Genomic DNA, 26935 nt, shown 5'->3' on the forward strand with positions numbered 1-26935 from the left:
AACGAACAAGAATGGAGTGGTTCGAAAGGTGTGCCCATCAGGAAAGTTAGGACTAAGTTTAAATCCCATAGGGGAACTTGGAATGGTCTTGGGGGATAAACATTGGTTAACCCCTTTAGAAACTGTATTACCAAGGGTAACCTGAAATAGGATGGTTCTTCCGCAGTGCGCTTAAAGATGGATAGCGCTGCGAGATAGCCCTTAATGGTGCCAACTTGAAGGCCTGAATTCGCCAAATATAGTAGGAAGGACAAAACCATTGGTGTACCACATGAAAAGGGGTCGATATTCTGTTCTCTACACCAGCTGCAAAATCTGTTCCAACGGCAGCGGTATAAAGACTTTGTTGCTGGCCTCCTTGCCGAAAGCAACACCTCCATAACATCATCAGGGATGTTACCTCAGCCTTTCAGAAGCCAAGCGTGAAGGTTGAGGGTTTTGATGTCTGGATGGAGAACCTGACCTCCCTTTTGTGAGAGTAGGTTCTCTCTGAGTGGAAGTCGAATTGGAGGGCAGATGGACAAGTCTAGAAGGTCCGGGTACCACATTCTCCTGGCCCAATCCGGGGCAATTAGGATCATGGTTCTCCGGAATCTTCTCAACCTCCTGATCATTTGAGGAATGACAGGGACCGGTGGGAACGCGTACAGAAGCGGAAACTCCCAGTCCACTATGAACACGTCTCCCAGAGCTCCTCTCGGGGGAAATTCCCTTGAGCAGAACAGATCGCATTTCCTGTTGAGGCTGGTGGCGAACAGATCCACCTGAGGGGTTCCCCAAAGGGCGAAGATCTCTTGAAGGACTTCCTGAGCTAGCTCCCACTCGTGGGAGACTGTGCTCTGCCTGCTCAGAGCGTCCGCTGTCAAGTTCTTCTCTCCGGCTAGGTGAACTGCCGATAGAGAGATTCCTTCTTGGATTGCCCAAAACCAGAGCTGCATCGCCTCTCTGCACAAGGGTAGTGATCCTACGCCTCCTCTTTTGTTGAGGTAATGCATGGCCACCGTGTTGTCCTTCATTATCAGGACATTTTTACAGCTGGCAGGAACGCCTTCAGCGCAAGTCTGATGGCTCTCAGCTCTAACAGGTTGATATGTAGTCTGGACTCCGATGGAGACCAACGACCGCTGATCGTCAAGTCGTTGGCGTGGGCTCCCCACCCCGTGAGTGAGGCGTCCGTGACTACTGTTATCACAGGCCAGAGTTGCCAAAATTGTTCTCCTTTCAGAATGTTCTCCTGACAGGCCCACCACTGAAGGTCTCGAGCCACCCTGTCGGGAACCTGAAGAAGATCTGTCATTCTCCCTGAGAATTGTGACCACTGAGTCCTCAGTGTCCACTGGAGGGTTCTCATTCTCAGGCGAGCCTCTGGCACTAGGAAAATGCAGGATGCCATGAGGCCTAGAGCAACCTCAAAAAGTCGAAGGCTGGGAGACGTTGGGCATCTTGGAAATTGGTAACCATCTGTAGAATATCTTGAGCCCTCACCTCTGGTGGCGAGGCTTTTCCCAGGGAAGTGTCCAGGATCGCTCCTATGAACTGGAGTCTCTGCGATGGTATCATTTGTGACTTCTTTAAATTGAGGGAGAAGCCCAGTTTGTGAAGGGAGTGGCACACGTGATTTAGCTGGATCTGAGCTTGTTCCGAAGATACAGCCCTGATCAACCAATCGTCCAGGTAGGGGTAGACGTGAATCCCTTCCCTCCTTAGACTTGCCGCCACTACCGACATTAACTTGGTGAAGACCCTCGGGGCGGAGGTCAGCCCAAATGGCAGCACTCGAAATTGATAATGAGAGTTGCCAATTGCGAACCTCAGGTATTTCCTGTGTTTGAGATGGATAGGCACATGGAAATAAGCGTCCTGAAGGTCCAGAGATACCAACCAGTCCTGGAACTGAAGGGCCTGGAGGATCTGAGAAAGAGTGATCATCTTGAATTTGTCTTTCCTGAGGAATTTGTTCAATTCTCGCAAGTCCAAGATGGGTCTCAGTCCTCTGTCTTTCTTTGGAATGAGAAAGTAAGGGGAGTACCAGCCCTTGTTCCTCTCCGCTACAGGTACCGGTTCTATGGCACCTTTCTCTAGCAGGTCCAAAATTTCCTGCAAGAGGAGCAGATCTGGAGCTTTCTGAGAGCTGATCCCCGGTGGATGACTCTGAGGTATGCGTAGGAAAGGCAGGCAGTAACCTTGGGCAACTGTTTCCAATGCCCAAGCATCTGACGCCAGATGTTGAGTCAACCTGCCTCCTATAGGTGTCCTGTGAGGGAAGTCCACAGAGTGGTTTTGCGGCGGCTGATGCAGATGCCTATGGTAAAGAGGCACCTGCTGTTGCTGCGGCTTTTGAATATCTACCCCGTCCACCTCGGGTAGTTCTTCTTTGTCCCCTTTGAGCCGGTCTTCCTCTACCTCTTCCAAATGCGGAGTAGAAGCGAAAGGACTTGCCCCTCGCAGAGGATCCTGTGGGACGAAAAGGTGTCTGACGGATTGCAGCGCCTAGGGATTTTGCTGCTGCTTTTGAAGTTTGCAGTTTCTCTAAACTGTCATCCGCCTTTTTCCCGAACAAAGAAGAGCCATCGAATGGCATGTTCAAGAGCCTGGCTTGCACATCTGGGGCAAAACCAGACTTTCTCAACCAAGCGAATCTCCTGGTTGTTGTACTTGCCGCCATTGCTCTGCTGATACTGTCAGCCGAATCAATGCCCGTCTGGAGGAATTCGCACATAGTGTCTTTACCGTCCTGTATGATATTCAGGAACGCCTCCCTTTCTTCTCCCTCCGGGATGCAGTCAGCCGCTGTAGAAGCACACTCCCAAAGTGTATGGCTGAATCTAGCAAGGGTGCAAGTAGCATTAACAGATTTTAACGCCATGCTACATGCCGAAAAAACTTTCTTTGCCATAGCATCATATTTTTTATCGTCCCTGTCCTGTGGGACGGTAGGATAAGCCGCCTTGACATCGGTAGAAGATGCTGCCTGTACCACCAGACTTTCTGGGGATGGGTGTTTTGACAAAAACTCTGGGTCTGTAGAAGATACCCTGTATTTTGTAGACAGTTTTTTATTTACTGCCGGGACGACATCTGGGGTTTCCCAGTTCGTCATAATCTTTCTCTGAAGAGCTTTATGAAAAGGCACCACAGGATCCTCCTGTGGGCCTTTGTCAAGAATATCCGTGAGGTCATCTTGTTGGAAAGGCCTAGCAAACTCCACCTCAGGGGAAGTGTCTAACCCACTTGCCTCATGTAAGGAATCATGAAGATCCTTTAACCTGCGTTCTTCAGAGGAAAACTCCTCTCTAATTGGGGTTACAGGTCCCTGCAACTCAAATGTGTCTTCCTGTTCAGACAATTCACCCTCTTCCATAATTGAGGACATAGTTCTCAATTGTTCTGAACTCATAAAGGGTGTAAACCCCATCTCCAAGGCATAGGGTGCCAAACTTGTAATAATCGGCCTCGAAAACGTCGATGTCGTCGACGTCGAAGGCTTCGAGCGTGGCGTCGAAAACAAAGGCGGAGGCCTCGATGACCTCGACAGAATTGGGATTCTGCTCGACAATCTAGACGCCATCGTCATCGAGGACCTGGGGATAGTCACTGGGTGTGTCGTAACCGTGACTTTTCTTGGCGTCGACGCCAGTGTCGAAGCTGGCGTCGAGTCGACAGACCCGTGTGTCGAAGGTCCCTTCGACAACGGCATCGAAGACACCGACCTCGGCGTCGACGGAACCTTTGTCGACGGCGTCGACGGAACCTTCGAAGAAGGTTTTGAGGTCATAGTCCTACTCGAGGGTTCGAGACGCGCTCCAGAGGTTTCCTTCGCCGGTTACTGCGACTCGCAGCGTTTTTGACCTTCGGGTCTTTCGACCAGAGCATCGCTCTCGGCAGTCTTCGAGGGGGTCGAGGCCGCTTTCTCGAAGACGCTCATCATATTTTTGCGGAATTCCTCCCATTCAGCCCGGGAACTATGTTTCGTGGGGCAAGGGATTCTCTTTGGAGAAACAGAGGAAGAGGAAGACGGAGAAGGGGATCTTCGACGTCTCCTCTTCGTGTGCTTCGATCTCGAGGAGTGATGGGACCCACTCCGAGACCTGGAGCGCGAATGGTGACGAGGAGACGAATGTCTCGACTTCGTCGAGGAAGAAGAAGCTTTAAAAGTCTTACCTTTCTCCAGCTTCCCCCTACGCTCCTTCAGGGCCTGAGCTGTCATGGACATACAGTCCTCGCACTCCGAACAATGGTGTTCAGCTCCCAAACACCACAGACAAACTCTGTGAGGGTCAGTCAGCGACATCTTTTTCCCACAATCTCGGCATTTTTTGAAGCCGGACCGACGAGTTGTCGGTTCCGACGAAGAAGCCATCGCGTACGGATCGAATAACTCGAGGTAAATAGGATTAACCTGACATAACTGAGCAACGGTATTCCGAGGCACTGAGTAAGCGCGGAAAAACGGAACTGAGCAACGGACGCTGCGCGCGGCTTTTATAGGCAGGATGACGTCGACACGGCGGCTGTCGAGGGACATCGACTCGGAGGACGTCTACGCGCAGCGCCCTCTAGAGAAAAAATTTTCCGAGGCCAGCAGAGCTGGAAGGAGATATCTAAGATAAGGAATACGTCGGAGGACACAATCCCTTCGAAGGGTGTGTGTAGGATTAGACCAACTAGGAGTGCAGTACCCAACACACAGAACACCCATTTGTATTAACTATGAAATAATCTAGGATGTGACTAAAGCTGCACCTGTGCACATGTCCCAGGTAACACCGTAATGACCCTGGTTACAAATTAATAATTCTCTTTCGAAAATAAACCTCATGGCTTTTCTTACCCACTGAGCACAAAACATTTGAACCAATACCTACGAGATTCCTATAACAACGGTCATGCGTGAATAAGACATTTTGATAATTTATTGGATACAGCTTATTTATTGAGAAACAAGAGGATGGCCACTTGATAAATGGGTAGATGTAAAGAAAACATTCACTCAAAATGTTATGATGGTGCGCAATGGGCAACGCCGATTTAAAGCTGCTCAAACGCAATCACAAATCAGAACATGTCCTTCGACCTAGAAAACAACTCTGGATAAGCACATTTTAAGGTGGGGAATCTGTTTTATATAATAGTCAAATGATATAGGACTTTACAGCTCTCATTCTGCCCATGTCAGGAGTGAATAGTCTGAACGTCAGATGAAACTGTTGCCTTTATCAATGCTTGTTTTTAACAGGACTTCAGTGCAGGGAACAGATATAACTCAAGGGGCTGAAGGCACTTCACTTGGTTAACACATTTGTATTACACCAGTAGAACATTTTACAGCTGCAATTAAGCCATTAACTCCCACAGACAACTTAGAAAATATACTGGCAGTGCAAGGTTCATGGTCACTGTTTGATAAAGATAGCTCAAATATATCCTTGGAGGATGTGTTCTGTGTGGGAGGGATTAGTATGCCAGGGGCAGTCAATGGGTGGATAAATAGCCACACAACACCTACAAGCTGTGTGTCCCTCCTCATATGCTATCTCCATCCTAGCTGCACACCAATGAAATAGTTTCTGCTTCTTGGCGGCGCAGAAGAGCCACCAAATAGCCAAAATTAAAAATGTGAAAGAATAAACCGGGTTTGAGTGGAAGGAATTTAAAAACAACCTAGTGGTGGACAGCTGCACATGGCCAATACTGCCAGGCGGAAGCTTTCTTAGCGTCATCAACAGGTGGAAAAACGTACGTGAAAGTGAAATTGTAAGTTGTTGGAATGCAGCCCGGCAACACTGGATGCGTCATGATGCACATTATATTCTGCTGGTTATCCCTCTCCCTGTCCAACACCCAGCATTTTCCCATTTCTGTGTCGCTCTACTTGCAGGTATGGAGATAGTTCATTGATTTACCTAGGGTTCCTCTCTGCCACGCTTTGTCGTGCATTACTTTGTGCCGAGTTTTTGATCTGCGCTTCAAGTCTTGAGTAAATCCCTCCTGCATGCTGAAAAGCCAAGAAAAAAAGCAACAATGTATTAATAATGCCACCAACAGGGACATTCTTTTCAATACCACAGTGGGCACTTTTACAGACCATAGAAAATGTCACATTTTAAAAGAAAGCACATAAAGCCAGTTGGGCAGAGTTCTAGGTAATACTTAAGCCTTCATGCAGGAGTGTTCAGGAAATATCTAGGAGGACTAAAGCCGATGGAAAATGGAGGCAGCTGACAACGGAGTGACCAGGGCACCGCAGACTCTGAGAATGTATATGCTTGCTTCAGGTTGGGATGTCTTTCATGTGCAACATTCATAGTTTAGGGATGCTAAGCATAAAAAAACATAAAAAAGGACATCCCATTACCAATGTGATTATTTGTAAATTGATCTGTAGTTATTGTTCTCTCGGTCCACTATATAAGTGGTCCTGTTGGTCAAACGTATCTCTGTTAAAGAAGAAAGCAAGAGATACTGGAGTAGTTTTGACCCAATACATTTAACTTCTTCTAAGGCGATCTAATACACCACAGCAAACTCTCTTTGGACAGCTGAGGCAAGGAGTGGAGAGTATACTATATGCTGCTTTGTTTTTGAGTCGGCTTATACAATACCCACACATCTGTAAACTGAATAGGGAACATGGGTTTAGGGGTAAGAAGATATTGGTTGGCTGCCATGGTTACTCAGGCCTTTCTTTATGAAGGTGTGTTGGCAAAGGATGTACTTTAAGAATTACATCTTTTAAAATGTACATTAAATAACTCGGTGGACTGAATTTTAAATCAAACAAAGAGTCAAGGAGTACAAAAAATTCATAATTCTGATTCCGAAATGAATCCACCAATACAATTTCAAACACTCCTCTGTGAACAATGATATCCTTGAAGACATACAAAGTGATACCTCCAAAGAGAGGAAATAATAAAAAGGGAGAAAACAGTTATAACAAGCAGGGCAGGTGCCACAACAAGAAAAGTGGCTTTGATGAAGAAGAACTTAGAAAATGTGGTCATGCAAGATTGGCCCTCCACAACAGACACACATAAAACTATTGCAATGGCAAGAGCAACCGAATCTTACAATTATTCATTAACAAAACCTTTGTCAACGAATAGAGACACTGAGGATACAGACACATCATGTATGGCCCTTTTTATTCTTAAAGGGGCTCATGCTTCAAGTTCCAGCAGCATAACACGTGTGAAAGGCAAGCACAAAGGTGTTACACTTCTCTTAACGCCTTTTCTAAAGATCCTGGGCATGGTAGTGATTTTTGGAGGCAGATCACAGAACATGTAGTTCCACCTCCGTTTTACTCTCGCTTCCAAAGACCACTTGGTTTTACACCAGCATGAGATTTTCAGGCTGGCGTAACAATGGATTCTGATGTAATTCGTCAGATATTTACACCAATAATAAGCAGATGGATTCCATGGGGATCAACTATTAACGATCCCTGTCATGTGTAAATGGCAGGTAGCATATACTCAATGTGCACTGTAAAGTGTAAAAAGAAGGCAAAAAGTCGATTTCGTCTGCTTTTTACAACTACAAATGCTTACAAATTGCACTGACTGTTTCCATGTGGGAACACTCTTTGATCCACTCTGTCACCATGGAGAATCCTACCCTTCTCTAGGGTTCAAACAGAGTGTTTTTTAACTGTTAGGCATGGTTACCTGGCTTGCAGTCTGAAAATGATTTCAGAATCCTCTAGGTTCAAGAGCCATCACCCCTTGAATATGAGTCACCAAATGTACCTCTGTGTCAAGGAAAAGGTGTTATTGGTAAAGATAATTGTTAAGTGGTATTTGACTTAATATAACAAGATATAAATGGGCAGAATCATTACATGACCTGCGGTAGCGGCCATGTAGTTATGGTTAAGTTACTAAACCCAGAGGAAGAGCACTTTTGTGGCTTATAACTTCGCTCCCCCTGGATAAATCCTCACTAAACATTGCAAAAAAAAGTATATGGCCCACTCTGAATTTTATTGAAAAGTTTGGTGATGTTTGGTCAAGGGGGTGCAAAGTTATGGGGGGGTCCCAAAATTTCTCATTTGCCCATAGACATAATGGGAAAAAACTTTGCTCACGCCTACAGCCCAAACGGATGGATTTTCACCAAATTTGTGGCAGGAGCGGTGGCTTGGTCCCGAAAGCGTGCTTTTGTTAATTTGGTGTAAATCCGTCCAGTAGTTTTTTTTTTTAAATGACCAAACGTAAGGCAAAAAAATTAGTGATATCTATGTCCGGTCTGCGGATTCACTTCCCTGTTCGGGTTGCGGACTAGCCTCCGATATGCCCAGAAAAATGTGTGGACTTTTGCGTTGTCCACGGATGTCGGGACGTAGCCGCTGATTGGGTGGTGAGAAAACGTGAAATGCGTCGGTTTCCGTGAAACGCCCGCCATGTTGGATTCGCAGACTTTTTTGGGGTCCGCAGACAGCGCAGAAAAAACATTTTAAAAAAAAACAACATTGCACTTGTCAAACTCAAAAAACAATCTCTGGGGAGGCGGGGGGATGTGGGTGGGATGGGATATGGCCATAAGAAGCCAAATAACTGGTTGTTTCACCCCGGACAGTCCGCGAACACTCCAGATGTCCTGGGGCAGTCCTGTGGTGTTCGCAGAAACTTCAGATGTCCTAGGACATCTGTACCTATTTCTGCATTTCAGGGTTGGGGAAAAGCAGTTTTTGGATGGCTTATAGCTTTAGCGCCACTCAATGAAACTGCATGTAATCTTATTCTAGACCTAATCCTGAATGGTTTTGCAAGGTTTGGTGGGATTCTGTGAAGAGGGGGCTAAATTAGAGGGGGTGTCCCAAAATATTGTAAAGGCATATAAATGTGGTGTCATTAGACAAATCTGCACAACATTTGGCAAAACGATTTTGTATCTAGATATAAATGGTTTTCTAAAGTTTGGTAGGATTTTCTCAAGAGGGAGTGAAATTAGTGGGGGGTTCTCGACATTTTTAGATGGCTTATAACTTTGTTGCTATTTGACGAATGTGGACAAAGGTTTTGAGAAAGATTATAGACCCAACCTTCAATGTTTGTGTAAAGACCCGAATGGATTTTGTCAAGTGGGGGCTAAGTTATAGGACTATTGTATGTACAAACATTTTGACACTTTTGAAAAAATAAAACATGGGCGGATTTCGAGCAAACTCGTGAGGAGCATTGGCAAGGACATTAAAGCATGGTTTTGCAAATGTGCCCATGTTTTATTTTTTGACAAGTGTCATAATGTAGGTACAAAAAATAAACATCTACCTTTGGTGAATAACGTATAGCCTGTGGCCGTGGACATTAGCCAGATTGTCTGGGTCATGGCATAAGGTCATGACGTGGAAAATCTGGCTACTGGCCATGACCGCGAGGGGCGTAAAATGGTTTTAAAATGGCCATGTCCACCTGGGACTGTATGTGGTAAAGTTATTCGAAAGCAGAATAGGTTTGAAAGGGAAAAAAAAATTGCTTGTGGTAATATGGTCATAGGGTTCTGCAGGCTGCCATAGAAAGGGAAGAGGGGCTGTTAGGCAGAATCCTGTGCAGTTCCCTTGGGGTACACTGCAAAAAGATTAAGACTACAGGAGTAAGCAGGAAACCCAATTGGTAGCAGTCTGCACCACCCAGATTTACCTGTTAGCTGTGGCTGAGCAGTCAGACTTCTCTCAAAAAGAGTAGGGCAGTATATAGAGTATACACGATAGGGCTAAAAACACAGTAGAGCAAACAAACACTGACCAGAGCTTTGTATAAAAAGTATATAATTATTTAAAACACACGTTAGGCAATATACTAGCACTCTAAATCAAAAGCAAGTTAAAACACATTCAAGTAAAGTATACACACCTCCCTTGATAACTATCAGACAAGTCAGAGTTAAAACACCACGATTTGTTAAACAGATGTGAGCGCATAACCTGATGGCACTCCAATAGTTCAGCTAAAGGGAGAGAAAAAGGCAGAGCATAGAAATAAAACAGGTTCCAACACTTTTAGGAGTTCTCAGCAAGGGAATAAAGGCAGTATATATGGCAGAGCCAAAGTTCATAGGCCAGGCCCACTTTAAAGGGAGCAAAGCGAAATGTGCCCAGGATCACACGGTTTTAAAATGCACTAAAAGTCTTTGCAGAATGTTTAAAAGAGGTTGGTTGATTCAAGAAGGCAAAGTTAGAAGGTCTGGGGCCAGCCCAGTTGGCAAGCCAAGGATTTAAGGGACAACTTGGGCAAACCGAAGAAAGGGAGGCCAGGCAGGACACAGTACCTTAAGAGAGGAAGCTCCAGCGGTGGCAGTTGTTCCTGGCAGTGGTTGCAGTTCATTGTTTCGACCAGGGGAAGAGAGGATCTCGTTGAGGAGGAAACGTGGAGTCGTTGCACTGCACAGGGATGAAACCAGCCGCGGAGTTCGTCGATAAAAGGTGCGTTCCTTTTATTTGCGGTCAAAGTGGTGAAGCTTGGCTATCCAGCCGCCGGGGTGCTTGGCACGGGCGATTCGACCAAGGAACGTCTTTGGAAGGCGAAAGGGGTGAACTGGTTGGTCCCACCAGCTCAGAGGAAGAAGACTCGTCCAGCAGAAGATCTTCTCTTCTCGTCGGGAAAGTGGTGAGGTAGTTGCAGCAGGGCTTCACCGGTGGTGTCGACGTTGCAGATGGCTCAGCTTCTTCCCTCTTCGGATTCTTAGGTCCTGTGGCAACTTCTGAAGTTCCAGTCCCAAAGGCCCTGCTTTTATGCAGAAAAACTCCCATTCAACAGCCTAGCTGTCACTCAAACATGCTAAGTGGTGAGCCGGGCGGCTCACCACTGGCCCAATCAGAACAGAGTGCGACTTGAGTTGCTAAGGCAACACAGTCCAGGGTGCCAATTCCCCTCCTCACCCATCCTGTGGAACCCAGACAGAGTGGCACCATTTGGAGGGCTTCTGTGGAGAAACCCGCGAAAAAGTGGAACAAAGGGCTCGACCTTGGTCAGAGTTAGAGACGGACACGAACACCATTTTAGAAAAGAGTTCTGGCAAAAAGACCCAGCCGTTGATTTAATATTAAATAAATAAACCAGCGGTATCTTTAACATTGCACCAAAAAGTGGTGCGTTTAAAATCAATGGAAAATCCCATAGAGAATATCCAGAGGAATATTTCGCGTGGTAACCACTGCCACCAGCCAGAAACTCGACAAGGGGCGACTGGATAGTGCCCCCTTGAAAACAGACCTACGGGCATTATAATTAACTCCTTCCAGTACTTCCACAATATGATGGTTTGTACTGGTTCTGTTCACAATTTAGGACTAGTAAAGTCAATGGTGACTTTACATGCCCTGGGAGACAGTAGTCAGTCCCAGGGTATGGAGTCTATGTTTGGGGGTCACTATGACACCCCTGTGTTACTGCACTGAGGGTGCTGTGTAACACATACACAAAAAATAGATGATACCCTATGGAGTAAAGGACCCCATAGCCCACAAGCACACAAATAGTCAGAGACATACCTCAAATCATGCCTAAGAGTGGGAGTAAAAGAGTCTGACTCTTAGCAGGAGAAAGAAAAAAAAAATCCACCAAAGCTGCTGGGGGACTCACTAGGTTTGGGAAATTAGCCTTGTAAGAGAATTCTCCCTAACAGAGGCTCTGTACGGAGCCCCGCCTTCTCTTTCCATGGTGGCCATCTTGGAAAAGGATTGTCCTTCCTACAGCGGGACGCCGGAGACATCCCGCTGTAGGAAGGAAAATCCTTACTTCCTACTCTAGGAAGAGAAATCTATTTATTAGCACCCCGGCTTCCCGCTTTGGGAACCAGGGTTGCTAATGACCTTCATCCCCCAAATGTAGGGGCTGCAATGGACGATAATGGTCCGGAGTCCTCATTATTTATTTATTTATGACACGCTAAAGCCTGCAAACATCAGGGCGCACACAGACACACTTTGCTTGGGCCGATAACTTGGGCTGCCGGGCTGTTATCCCCTGTTGCTGATGAACAATGGTGTTAAAGTGGCCATGTCCACCTGGGACTGGCTATGTGGTAAAGGTATTCGAAAGTAGGATAGGTTTGAAAGGGAAAAAAATGTGCTTGTGGAAAATGTTAATAACATTAAAGTTTATCTTCATGTATACAAATGAAATGTGTGTTTGAGGCCTGCTTATTTCCCCATGTATGTGCACCATCAGCTGAGACTAAACCATATGGACCGTACTTTTAAAAATATATGACAAGGTTAACGTCTAAATACAAAACCACCAGGCCTAGATATGTCAGTGAACAAAAACAAGTGTCCCAGATATGTGATGTCATCAGTGATGTCATCAATGACATTTGTGATGTCATCTTTGATGTCCTGGGTGTTAGTCGTAGCAGTGCATGGTGGTGGCGCGAGTTATGGTTACTTAGCTTACCATAACTCGCAAATTTCCAAGGTTTCACTTGTAACCATAACGTCCCTTTACCAAAGTTTTTTCATTGAATTTCATAGGTTTTTATTAGTGCAACTTAACCACAACGTCCCTTTAACAAAGTTTTTTCATTGAATACTAGATATACACCATCATATGACTGTGGCATTCTTGAAGTGCCAATTAGTCACCATTCTTTTTAGACATCTCAGGTCATCAGACACTGTATTTAATCACACATAGGATAACGGTTTTGGAAATTAACTTAAAACAAACTAGGGGTCATTTAATGATAGGCTGAGGGGAAAACGGAGGCATAAAAGCAAGGCATATTTTTACACCTCCATTTTCCACTTCAGCCAATTGTCTTGCTCACACAAGGCGAAGGAGGGACACAGAGTGATGCTTCCCTCCTCCATTTTGAGTGAGCACTTTGTGTTAGGCATGGATGAGTTTTTGATGAAGGTCTAAAACAAATGGATTCCTATGGAATCCACCTCGAAATAGCACCTACAGAAGAGCATGCAGATTCCTTAGGAATAAATCAGTAAACTCCAGCTGCAAAGTGTCATTTGGCAGCTAATTGAGCTCAGCAATCGGAATAGGGCAGTCTTGTGCTATTGGCACATTATTTTAAGTGTTGTGCAAAGTGTATGCATTCTGCAGCGAGAGCAGTGAGCACAAGTTTCGAGCTCTCTGGTGGATTTACGCTGGATTTACACGGATGAAGTGCGGATACGTAGCTGCCACGCCTACCTGGTCTCGTAAGGTTAAAATCCCTTCCACCGTGCGAAGCACGTGCAAATTGTTGTGCAAAGTGTATGCAGTCTGCAGTCCGCAGACAGCAGCAGGAGCGTGAAGGAACAGAGATCTACCAGAAGAAAGCAACCAGAACCTAGTAAGACCTGTTCTGACTGGGAATGGATTCTAGCATAGTGAAACATCCTCACGCTACGCAATGGCATACGATTTACACAGTAAAATAACAGTGGCAGAAAACCCTCAGAATAACCATAGCAATAAGGAAAGGAAGGAAGCTACTAAAACGTAGCAGACTAATTACAACAAAACGGGTGAAATAACAGCTTTTTTTGAACCAGCAATAAATGTAATGGCGGACCGAGATCGCAATAATATTAATAACACTGCACAAACATGCAAAAGCCTTTTAGCACCAGTCTCAACAGATAACTCATTCCTGGATCTTTCTTATAGTCTGCAAAGGGACTCTAATAAAATATGGCCTCATAGGTCTGAAAGCCCGCCTTCAGTTCAATATGGCACCCTATAGCTTGCCTCTCCAGATCTGGTCCATACGAATAACAATACATATGAGGCCTGGAGCCTGTATGCTTCTACAGCCCCTAACTCTGAGAAAAACAAAAGGTTCACTTGATCAACATCCCTCGTGGAAACGGAATACACAATACACAACGTGATGAATTTGGTGGGGAGCTAGAAGGACTGCTGCATATTAGCACATAGAGAGCATTATTGTCCTCTTACCAATCAGAATGGTTAGAGTGCAGTCAATAACTACTAGTATTGACATAATTCTGAACATTTTATCTTCCGAAGCAGACAGGGGAACAACCGTGCCCTTTCTAGGAAAGTTCTTTTTCAACAAGACTCTTCATCGCTGGGAGGACTTTTTCTTTTGGCTGCAACATGCTATGTAACACACAGAAGATTACGCTAAAGCATTGGATAATGCTTTCACTTTTAAACAGAAACCGTTGACTTTTACATGATACCTAATGCATGCTCCCATTAAACCTCTTCCGGTTCAACCAAGTGGCAATTAAAATGCTTAACTTATGAAGAAATCCATGTTATTTAAATTCTACAAAATAAAACCACATCTAGTTTACTAGCTCAGTCTACTCTTAAAGTAGAATTTTTTTTTGCTTCACCACCAAAACATGTATTGCTTCTACCACCATGTGCTAATAGCCTTATAGACCTCGGAATGGGTGAGCATTGCTTTGGATAATGATCCTTCTCTAACGTATGGCCCGAGGCAAAAACTTGATGGCTTGATTATCCCATGATAATGACCCCCTTCCCTGAGTGTATAAGGCTGTAGTATTAGCTCTTCAATGCAAAAAGGTTCACAGTCCCTCATTGGAAATAACGCACGATGGAACAATGCTCAAGAAAGGAAGGAGGACCAAGCGATTGTTAGCTGTGCACAGAAGAACACAGAGCTGAGCGAAAATGAGGGTAATGGAACCCTTTGGTAATAACACCAATCAGAATTCTCTCACTGCGTGTACTGAAGGATATAATCATGAAATAGAACAAAGCACAAATGGCAAACGACAGAGCAAAAAGAAACAGATGCAAAAGCAGACGCAAAGTAAGACACGAGGGAAAAAACAAGCCAAGCATCAAAAGGACTATACATGTGAAATAAAGAATAAGGAACATCAAGATCTACAAGAGGTTGGTGTACTCATTCTGAGGCCAACAACCCAGATTTGTGGCTACTCAGACCTATCAACCACTCAGAGATCGAGTCGATGGAGATATCCTCAAGGACAAGAAAAAAAGACGACATTTCCGGGAACGTGATAAGTACACTAGACCAAGGCATGGAGAGCATGGTATTCCTAGAAAAGATCGAAAAAGAAATGCTGAATGCGCATTTACTGCACATTCGGCATGGTCAAAAAAATGGAATCCCATGATGCGGACGAGGGGAGCGGGGATTGTGGGGGTCTACCCCGCTGCCCTTGTTCAGCATTATGGGTTCAGGGGTTATAGGGGCCTCCCCCGCTTCCATCACATGGAAAGCAGAGAAGAAAAAAAAAAAGGCTTCCCTGCGGCGGAAGTTCCGTCGCATAATTGGGAGAAGGAACTGACGTTGCAGGCATAGGGCCATTGCAGGGTGGTTTAAGTATAAAGGGGTAAAGGGATGATGGGTAGAGGGAAAGCGGGAGGTTGCAGTGTTCAGGCACGTTGTTGTCTGCTGTGTTATTTTAACATAGATACGAGAGCATATTAGAGTGTATGGTGACTACAAGAACTGAGGCCCCTTCTAATGGCCTAGAAAGTGCACTCCACAAGACGGAGAAAAAGCTCACTAATCCTAAACACAAGATTTCTGAGGGAAATCATAGAAACTTTGTCATTCACAAATTATTTAATGCGCAAGATAACATGCCCCTCAATATATAGACACTATTCGTATTATTTGTCCCAATATCAGAGCTCTGCGTGCTTGAATCCCATTATATAGATTATGTGGATCAAAGTGAAACAATTTACCTAAGGATAACTCATGTGCAGCGCAAGACCACGCAAATAGCAATGTATATACTGGCTCACCTAGAATCATTCTTTTTTATTGTGACCAAGAGTTACATCGGCCAACTGGCCTAAGCAAAAAAAAGTCAATCAAAACACTTTACATATTGACCAAAGTGTTCACATAGAAAACGTTTTCTGTTTCTCAAAAAGCGAATAGTTGAAGAAAGAAGAGCCCCAATACTCCATAGAGCTCTGACATAGAGTCAAAGGGGGGACTGGGAAAGAATAGTCGGAAAGAAGCAAGTTTAAAGAAGAAAGATAAAGAAGACAGAAAGCCTATTTCCCATACCCACCCCCCTCGCCTTTCCTTTCCTGGCCTATTTGCAAAAGTCAGTGATCAAGTTGCTGAATATGGTGGAATCCGACGCACATCAAAGATTTGTGGCTGCATCATCGATGGGGGGCGTTGGCATGCCATTTGGCGATGTATAGTGGAGGATCAGTCTCTTATGTTAGTGTTTGGCGTTATGCTTTACCAAGATGAGATGGAGGTAATCTTCTGTTACTGGTGTTTGTTTTGTGGTGCGTCCTGTCGAGAACGTAGCGTGGGCAGAAAAGTTAATGCTGTTCGAGAGTTAGTATATTTATTAGGTCGCCTGTCTTTCCCTGTGGAATTGGAGGAACGGAGGCCATTGTTGATCTATATAAGGAACAAGTTACCTCCCAACAAAGGCCGACTGGCTGAAAAAAGCAAAAGAAATGTATGAAATGGAAAGCCTTACAGCCATTGTTAAAGAAACGAATACTTCTCCAGCATGGGTCTTGCATGGATTCACAGGCTCATGAATATTCCCCGTCGTCAGGCTGGGAATCCTCAGTAAAGAAAAAATCAGCATCAGTTTCGTTTCTGAACTGTCTTTCTTAGTAGTAACCAATCACTGGTCTCTGGGTCATACTGCCCCCAGCCAATGACTGCCCTCTCCCTAAGCCCCTCCCCTGGCAGCCATCCTCAGATTTGGTAGCAGGTAAAGTGGCAGTATGACCAAGTGAAGAGCCGCAGAGGGGAAGGAGGGAGGGTTCGCATGTGAATCCATGCCAGACCCATGCCGGAGAACAACAGTTACAGGTAAGTAACTTGTTCCTTCTCCAGCATGGGGTCTGGCATGGATTCACATGCTCATGAATATAAGAATACATAGCAGTACACACATGCACAACCACGGGAGGTGGCAAAAGGCTCAACATTAAGCAACTCTTACCTCCTCACCAGGCCCACCTTCAGGCGAATAGGTTGCGCAGCACTGCTTGGCCAACTCTGGACTCCTCCCTGGAATCCCCGTCGATGCAGTAGAATCTCGTGAAGGTGTGCGTCACCCTCCACGTAGCAGCCCTGCAGATGTCCAGCAGGGGCACACCAGACAAGAACGCCGTAGTAGCAGCGATTGCTCTGGTCGAATGGGCTCTCGGACGGCCGGGCAACGGTCGGTTGGCCAACCGATGACAGTGCATGATGCAGCCGGAGAGCCATCTGGAAATGGAAGCCTTCGAGAGAGCCTTCCCTTGGTTCACAGGTCCAAAGTTTACAAACAGCTGTGACGTCTTCCGAAAACTCTTCATTCGGTCCACGTAGAATTAAGCGCTCTAGCTACATCCAGCGAGTGCAAAGTCCACTCGGCCGGCGACAAAGTCGACGGAAAGAAAACTGGCAACACCAAGGGCTCGTTAAGATGGAAGTCCGACGGCACCTTGGGCATGAAAGAGGGGTGCGTCCTCAGCACCACCCTCGTATCATGAAAAGTCAAGTGTGGAGGCTTGCAGGATAGGGCCTGAATCTATCCCACGCGTCGTGCGGAGGTGATGGCCACAAGGAACGCTGTCTTCCACGACAGGAACTTCAACGGTGCCGAATGCAGAGGCTCAAATGGCGGCCCCCATGAGCCTGGTCAGCACCACGTTGAGCTCCCACACCGGGGCTGGAGCCTTCACCGGCGGGAGCGATCGGAACAGTCCCTTCATAAATTCCCTCATCAGTCGATGAGACCACAAGGACGGCCGTCCTGCAGTTCTGGTATATCAGGAGATCGCTGTCAGATGTATCTTGATGGAACCGTGAGCTAGTCTAGCTTTGGCCAGCGACAGTAGGTATGGTAGCACTTGAGGTGCCGTAATCCGTAGAGGGTTGATCTTCTGTGCACGGCACCAGACAGAGAACCTCTTCCACTTATGTCCGTAGCACTTGAGAGTTGAGGACGCCCTGACCTTTGCAAGAACCTCTCTGCAGGCAGCCAGGATATCGTACCCTCCAAACTGTAGTGCTGCAGGAGCCAGGCCTGCAAGTTCAGCGACTCCGGGTCGTGATGAAGAATGGCGCCTCCCTCTCTATTTGCGTCCGTCGACAGCTTGACTGGTGGGGACGCTGAGAGGTCCAGAAGGTCCGGGAACCAGATCTGTCTCGGTCACGCCGGTGCGACAAGGATCATCCTGCACTGGGACCTCTTAAGCTGGCTGATGAGTCGAAGCAGCAGCGGCAACGGAGGAAACGCATACACGAACAGGCCGTCCCAGGGGAACGAGAAAGCATCGCCCATGCTCCTCGGCTGGGGGAACCTTCTGGCGAACCTCTGGCACTTGGAGTTCGTCGCTGTCGGGAACAGGTCGATTTGGGGTTCGCCCCATCGTTGGAAGAGCCGATCCACTTGATCCTGGCGTAGTTTCCACTCGTGGCACGAGCGCAGCTCCTTGCTGCGTGAGTCGGCGATGGTGTTTTTTATTCCTGCCAGATGGAAGGGAACCAGAAACATCCCCTGGGCGACGGCCCAGTGCCACAGATCCTGGGCCTCCTTGGATAGGGCTGGGGATCTGGTGCCTCCCTGCTTCCGGATGTAGAACATTGTGGTGGTGTTGTCAGTGAAGATCCTCACGACCTTGCCCTTGAGGGACGGGAGGAACGACTTGAGTGCCCAGCACACAGCGCGGAGCTCCAAGATTTTGATGTGGAGAGACCTCTCCTCCGGGAGCCAAAGGCCTCTTGCGTGGAGATCTCTGGTGTGTGCATCCCATCCCTCCAGGGAGGCGTCCGTCATCACTGTCTCCGGATGTGCCGGGGTCTGGAAGTCCGTGTCCGCCGTGAGGTGTGCAGAGGTGCCCCACCACTGGATCGCCCGACGGAGAACCTTGTTGATCGGGATATTGTCTTCGAAGCTGCCCGCCGCTTGCATCCGGCGGGCGTCGAGGAACTCATGTAGAGGACGTATCCGTAGCCTGCACAGGCGCACTAGATAGATGCATGAGGACATCATACCGAGGAGGGGCTTGATGAATCTCACCCTGGCCACGTCCGTGGCTAGCAGGCACTGCACCTTGCCTAAAATGGCCTTCGTCCTTTCCTCCGACGGAGACGCCAATCGTTCCACTGTATCGAGCTTCCAGAAACAGTGCCACCTGCGACGGAACCAAATGGGATTTCGGGTAGTTAATGGAGAACCCCAGCTCCGTGAGTAAGAGGACGGTATCCGCCATGTGCTCGACGGCGAGTTCTCTTGTCCTTGCACGGATGAGCCAGTCGTCCAGGTAGGGGTAGACGTGGCTCCCCTACAGGCGCAGCCACACCGCCACTGGTGCTAGGCACTTGATGAACACCCTGGGTGCCGACTTCAATCCGAATGGCAGAGCTCTGAATTCGTAGTGGCGTCCTTGGACTATGAATCTGAGGAACATTCGGTGTCCTTTTAGGATGGGTATGTGGAAGTAAGCATCCTCCAAGTCCAACGACAATAGGAAGTCACCCTCCTCCAGCTGTCCCAGCACGTGCTGGAGAGTGACCATCTTGAACTTCTGTGCCTTGATGTATTTGTTCAACCGACGTAGGTCCAGGATGGGGCGCCAACAGCCTGTCTTCATTCTGATGAGGAAGTATCTTGAGTATACTCCGGAGCCCCGGAGCCTCTTGGGGACGAGCTCGATGGCACCTTTCTTGAGCATCGCCTTTACCTCCAACAGCAGTTGAGGGACGTGATTTTCCTTCCTGGCCACGGGAGGAATGCGGGGACACTTCTTTTGGAATTCGAGAGTGTGCCCGTGGGCCAGGGCATGCAGCACCCAGCGGTCGGTGGAGATGGACTCCCACACGCTGATGAACTTCGCCAGCCGGCCTCCCACCGGGGTGCTTCGGTGGGGGCCCGACGCTACGGCCGGTTCAATCTTGCTTGGAGGCAGCCTTGCCGCCTTGGCGATGACGCCGAGATCCTCCTTGCTTGCCGCGACCCCTGTAAGCCTCCTGGGACGAGGAGCGGGCCGCCTGACGGCATGTAGAGGAGCCACCGCCTGATCCATCGGAGGCCCCCTGTCTGCCTCTGGTGCTCCGAAAGGGCCGTCGTTGCTGAAGGACTCCCAGGGCTCGGGCCGTCTGTGTCGGCCTTGATGGCCTGCAGCGACTCATCCACTGTTTTTCCAAACAGGTTGTTGCCGCCGAACGGCATGTCCAAAACCCTGGTCTGCACGTCCTGATGGAAGTCTGTTGCCTTCAGCCAGTCACGTCATCGAAGGCAAACACTGTGGCCTAACTGGAGAAAACCGGTGTCGGCAATGTCCGTTGCCACCATTATGGCGTGGTCCGACGCCACCTCACCTTCCTGCAGAATATCCAGGGCCTCCGCCCTCTTGTCCTTTGGTAGGAATTCCAGTAAGGGAGCTATCTTGTACCACAGCTCCCTGTCATAATGGGCCACAATCGCTAAGGTGTTGGCCGCCTTAATTGTCGTCGCCGCCGACGAGATGACCTGTCGCCCCATGACGTCCAATTTCTTACCCTCGCCGTCAGGTGGGGAAGTAGAGGTTGAGGAGGTCTCCCCTGCCGCCTTCTTCTTGGCCGTCGCTGAGACGACTGAATCTGGTGTAGGTTGAGCCCTGTGGCACAAAGGGGTGGCGTCGGGGACCCGGTACTTCTTATCGTACCTGTCCCTCTTGGCAGGCATCGTGGAAGGGTTCTTCAGGATCACAAGTCCCTCGTCCCAGATATTGTCGAGTAACGGTCCCGCAGGGACCGTCTTTCTCTTGGCACTCGCCGTTGATAGAGGAAACCCTTCTTCTGTTCCTCGGGGCAGAGCTGGAAGAGCTTGGATGCCCTGGCGATCATGGCGTGAAAGGAGCCAATTTCGTCGGGGGTGGAAGCCCGAGGAAGTGATGATGGAAGGTCCGTCCCGTCGTGTCATCCCTGGGGTCCCGTGATGGGGATGAGGGCTCCACGGGTCGTGGGGGCATGAAGGGTGGGGAGGGATGAACTCTGCTTGTTCGGAGGGCTTCCCGATGGGCCCGGACCCGGTTCTGGATCGTCCGCGGGGGTTCGTGGTAATCTCGTCTTTATCTCCGTGCATAAGGTTTGGATTGCCTTCAAAATGGCCACCGAGTGGCCTGAGGCTCAGGCAATGGCTGCGACGGGAGGGAAGGCTGCTCCTCCACTGGGGCCTTGTTGCTTTCTTCGACCACCTCTTTGGGATCCCTCTCGTGGGATCGTACCTTCCCGAACCTCTCATTGAGGTTCTTCACGGTTTCCACCAGCTCCTCCTCAGAGACTGAATCCGTGTCCGTAATGGCCACCGCCCCCCTCTTTTTCCACCGGGGTCTTCACGGGGGTCTTGTCGATGGGCTGGAAAGAGGAGTCCCTCTGCAGTGGCAGGGAAACTCTGGGCCCCCCAGGTCGCCTCCACTGGTGTAGCCTCCACAGGCTTCGCCAGGGTCGCCGCGACTCCCTCGATAGAGGCCTTAGCCGGGTGAATCAAGGCCTTCACCACCTTGGGTGCGCTTGAGGTCTTCACCTTGAAGGGAGGCTCACGGCCTCGCTCCCCCTCGGCTGAATCCTTCGAGATCGACCGGGGCCTCTCCAGAAGCTTACCCAGGTTCTCGGATTTCCTCTTCCCCGAACCAGAGCGTTGGCTCATGGTTGATGGTGCCGGGGAAGGCGCACCCTGCCAGACAGCCGAAGAGCACAACCGTTCGGAGCTCCCGGTGCCCGCGGACTCGCAGTGCTTAGCCTTCTGTTGGGCTCCCATCGCTGGGGCGCCCTCACAGGACTTAGAAGACCGCTCGGACCTTTTCTTCATGGTCCGCTCCGATAGGTTCTTGCAGAACGCACAGTCCTTCTCCACATACGTCTTGTCCTCATGAAGGCAGTAGAGACATCTCGAATGCTCGTCCTCCTTGAAAACATTCTGTAACCCGCATCCAGGGCAGTTCCTGAACAGCCTGGATCCGGGCGTCGAGCTTCCCTTGTCCTGGGCCATGTCCATGGTAGGCCTCAGATCTTCTGGAATCCTCCAAGAAGCGTAATGTTAGGGAGAATTCTCTGTAAAGGCTAATTTCCCAAACCTAGTGAGTCCCTCAGCAGCTTTGCTTGATTTTTGGGGTTTATTTTTTCTCCTGCTAAGAGTGAGACTCTTGATTTGAGGTGTTCCTTTTTCTTTCAATGTTTTTTATGGGCTATGGGGTCTTTTACTCCATAGGGTCTCATGTGTTTTTGATGTGGGTTACACAGCACCCTCCGTGCCATAACCCAGGGGTGTCGTAGCGACCCCCCACCATAGACCCCATACCCTGGGACTGACTACTGTCTCCCAGGGCATGTAAAGTCACCATTGGCTTTACTAGTCCCAAATTATGAACAGAAACCAGTACAAACCATAATATTGTGGACGTACTGGTCAGGGCAATTCGATTACCCCGGGGTCTGTTGTTCGAGGGGGCACGTCTCCGTCCCCCCTGATTGAGTTTTGGCTGGTGGCAGTGGATACTACTTTTTATATTCGACCGGGAATATATCTCTATGGGATTTTCCCATTGTTTGAGGCTACCAACTTTAATTATTTAATTCTTATAGCCTCGATCATACCGCCGGTTTATTTATTTAATATTAATTCCCCAGTTGGTAGCTGGCTGCTTGCTCTCTCCAAGAGTGGGCCTTGCAATTGACTTCCTTGCTCCCCAGTAGAACTCTGTCTATCCTGCCTTACTGTGGTTCTTTTAAAAGTATTGAAACTTGTGTGCTTCCTTAACTCTGCCTTTTTCCCTCCCTTTCTTTATAACTTATTAGAGTGCCATCTTATGTTAAGCGCTCACCTCTGTCTGAAAATAAGTGGTGTTTTTCACTAAGACTTGTCTAATAAGTGAATAGGGTTGTATATATATGATAGCGACTGTGTGCTGAATTTACTTACCTTTTTTTGCTAGTGTAATTTACAAGTGTGTCTTTTAATAAATAATTATATACTTTACACCAAAGCTCTGGTCAGGGTTTGCTTGTGCTACTGTATCTCTGTACCTACTGTGTATACTCTGCATACTGCCTAACTCTTCTTGAGGGAAGTCTGACTGCTCAGCCACAGCTACCAAGTAAATCTGTGTGGTGCAGACCGCTACCAAGTGGGTTTACCTTGAGGGGCGTAGAAAATTCCAAAACGGGTCCCCGTTGATCAGAAGTAGAACGGTGGAGCTTGAGGCTCGATTTAACAGAAAAATTTGAAAATCTCTTTGAAAAAAGCGTGAAAACGCAGTAAAAGCTCAAGAGCTACAGCACGAGGACTCCCAACACTTGAACGTGTGGTAAAAATCTGAGGATGGCTGCCAGGGGAGGGGCTTAGGGAGAGGGCAGTCATTGGCTGGGGGCAGTATGACCCAGAGACCAGTGATTGGTTACTAAGAAAGACAGTTCAGAAACGAAACTGATACTGATTTTTTCTTTACCGAGGATTCCCAGCCTGACAACGGGGAATATTCATGAGCATGTGAATCCATGCCAGACCCCATGCTGGAGAAGTATTCGTTTCTTTAACAATGGCTGTAAGGCTTTCCATTTCATACATTTCTTTTGCTTTTTTCAGCCAGTCGGCCTTTGTTGGGAGGGAGGATGCTTTCCATTTTATTGTAACACAGACACGGGCTGCTAATAAAAGGTTCCTTGGCATGTGTGGGAGGACCGTATATCTGTTTTCATTTTCCTCCACTCCGAAAAGAACCAGAAGGGGGGTAAGGACCCTGTGAATGCCCTCGATTTCGTGTATCCACCACAGGATTTCTTTCCAGAACAGCTGGATCTGGGAGCAAGCCCATCATCGATTCCATGCACTTACAAACTTGTGTGCATCCATGCCAACAATAGGGGGTTACGCCATGCTACATTTTTGCCATACGTTGGGGGGGTAAGGTGCCATTGTACTAATATCCTGCAGTTGTGCATCTTGTATTGCATCGCTATTGAGGATTTCCACATCGCTTTGTAAATAGCGTCCCACCCCTCTTTGTTGTCCTCCCACCCCAGTTCCTTGTCCCATTTAGCTTTGGTTTTGGGCTCAGGGAGGTGTCCTCTCTGCAAGAGTGCTTTATACATGCTTGATATGACGCCCTTGGAACCTTTGTGTTTATTCAGTATGTTTTCAAATGCAGTCATGGGGTGCTGTATCTGATCTTTCCATTTGCGGTCTGTGAGGACACCCTTTAGCTGAAAGTATGGAAGGGGCCCGATGGTGAAGGCCTGTGTTTCCTCTAGTTCTTCCTTAGTAAGATAGGAACCCTCACTCCACAATTGTCCCACTCTAACCAAACCCTGCTCATATTGAGGTTGGAACCGAAGGGGGTCTATTATGGCATCTCTGATTGGAGGAGCCCAAATGCAGCTAAGCGGCGATGGTCATGTCGTCACTCCCCTCATACCAGGATATTTTTTATTCCAAAGGGACCAGATGGCTGACAGGACAGGGTGCTCCCTCGCCTTACGTGGTATGGTCTTTACAGGTGCCCAAAGCCATTCGCTCATAGTTACTGGAGTGAAAATGCCATTTTCCAAGGCTACCGACTGCTTGCTCTTCGACTCCCTAATGTGGTCTACCAAAACACAAAGCACCGCTGCCGCATAATAGGAGGAAAAGTCTGGCTAGGCGAGGCCCCCCTTATCTTTTGCTAGGATCAGGGTTTTATATGCGATACATGGTCTGCCTTTGTCCCATAAAAATGATAACAGAGCATTCTTAATCTCTTTCAAGAATGTGCGCGAGAGGACAATTGGCAGCGACTGAAAAAAAAGGAGTCGCGGTAAGACATTCATTTTAATCGCTGTCAATTTTCCAGCCCATGACAACTTGAGTTTGCTCCAATTGCCCAGATCTTTCAGGATTGTTGCCCATAGCGTTTTATAGTTTGCTTGGAACAACAGGTTTTGAAGGTTTCTGGTTATTGTTTTGAATCATTCTTAAAGATGGGCACTATATTATGGTGAAAGGTACTATAAAACTGCAAAGAACTGGACATCGACCCAAACTAAGTGTGACATGGTCCAAAGAGGAAAGAACAATTGAAGAATAATGGTCCATTCAAGTAGTGAAGGAAGCAGCCGGAAATGCAGATTGGACATGGTTACCTGCTATTCTCCAGTCGAAGACAAAAAGTAGATCATAGCGTAGAGATAAATAAATTACAATTTCTCACTTGGTACACAAGAGGATTTAGACATTTGTCTGGCACAGTAGCCTCTTGTAAAAAGTTTTTACGAAGCTGACATTTTTCTTCTACAAGAAACATGGTTGAGGATTAAGTTCCATCTGGAAGGTTCTAGTTGAATGATTAATCTAGCATCTAAATGATATAGAGGGTGATCCAATGGGGGTATGATAATATAGCATTATCACCCTGTTCCAAGCGCTTCGAATGGGGTGCTAACGCTATTAGCCTCCCGGGTTACCAAAGTGATAACCTGGGGTGTTAAAAAAAAGTATTTTCATTCAAAGAATGGGACGTGTGCGGCAACCCATTCATTGAATAAAAATACTGTGCCAAGATGGCCACCATACGGAGTCCCTCTTCCATGGTGGCCACAAACCGCGAAAGAGGGAAGTTGAGGTGGTGACGGCATCAACAATCGGGTAAATGGGGCTAAATGGTGGGATATGTTTTTACAATTAAAAAAAAGGAAACAGTAGGTAGAAGATGTCGTCCTGCAGCAGGGAAAGTAGCCTGCGGGTTCCATGGAACGCGGGCTGAAATCAGAGATTTCAGCTTGCGATCCACGGAACCCGATTTGCTGCGCCCTCCGCCCCGGATGCTAATGGGTAATAATAACAAACTAAATTATGAGAAATTGGCTTACTCTAAAATCACACCTTAATTAATGGCAGCGAGGATGCAGATAACTAACGATCAACATTAGGGAGAGAGAGTAACAGAGCTCCCTGCAATTTATTAACAAATGGCCATGGCAGTCAGGGTTTTATTATGACCATAGGAGGAGATTTCAACTTTCATTGCGGACAACTGTTTGGCAATGAAAACTACAAGTGCCTAACTTCTTCACTGATCATACCTATTGCCAAGCTAGAATGCATTAACATTGTTATTAAGATTTATGGTAAGCCATGGAATGGTAGTGCTATTGGAAGCTCTACATGTTATCAAACTTGGCACATGGGGAATCAGGAAGCAATTCTAGATTACTTTTATATGGTGCAATAATTGAAGCAATGCAGCAGACATGTTAATAAGCAAGACAGAAGCTAGAGATCAGGCTATTGTGAGAATTAGTCTCAATGTAGATAAAAAGAAGATAAGATAGGCTGCTAGAAGGAACCGTCAATGTTAATAAACAGGGTAATTGTATCAATTGTACGTCGAAATCCATAACAGCTATGAATTGAGACCGGACAGAAAGGACCTACATTCCCCAATTGAAATAGGAGAATGGATAAGCAATATGATGAGTGACAGGGGTACAAAGAGTAACAAAGGTTTAGGAAATAATAGATCAAGCACATATGACTACTTGATTGCTAGAAAGAACTTAGAAGATCTATACCAGTTATACAAATTAACCATCTGAAATGTAATTATAACAACTGGTTGAAAAATCACAAAAGATCTATTAGAACAAAGAAATGGCAAATCAGGATGAACACATCATGGGTAGGCATGATCATTTTCATATGGAAAGAAGACGTGTAAGAGAGGAGAGTTCCAGGACCGTGCACTGGCTACCATTTCTTCTCTTGGGCATAGTGTTTAACGTGGAATAAAAATCTATTCCTCTATCCTAGAGGGGGTACTCCTCCAGGGTCCCCATCTGTAAGAGGGTTTGAACCACATGAAAGAGGGAGGCAGAGAGGCAGAACCCATCTGGAGAAGAGGGGAGATGCGTGTAGAAAAGGGGGAAGAGACAGATACCCCCTGAAGGCACCCATGGATCCATAGTGATGGAATGCTAGCTTATCTAAAAAATGTGTGACTTGTCCCACTGTGGGGGAATCAGACCCAGA

The 26935-nt window shown here is 47.3% G+C and overlaps 1 protein-coding gene across 3 annotated transcripts in view; it reads right to left on the reverse strand.

Annotated features, from left to right (window-relative positions):
- Nucleotides 1–26935, reverse strand: part of SANBR (SANT and BTB domain regulator of CSR) — a 1021507-nt gene that overhangs the window by 105777 nt on the left and 888795 nt on the right. For all 3 annotated transcript variants that reach the window (XM_069608017.1, XM_069608018.1, XM_069608020.1), the window contains one exon: nt 5904–5995. In XM_069608017.1, coding sequence (XP_069464118.1) covers nt 5904–5995 — 92 coding nt within the window. The remainder of the gene's footprint in view (nt 1–5903; nt 5996–26935) is intronic.

Source organism: Ambystoma mexicanum, chromosome 4q, assembly GCF_040938575.1.
Source record: "Ambystoma mexicanum isolate Mex_15411 chromosome 4q, UKY_AmexF1_1, whole genome shotgun sequence".
NCBI lineage: Eukaryota > Metazoa > Chordata > Amphibia > Caudata > Ambystomatidae > Ambystoma > Ambystoma mexicanum.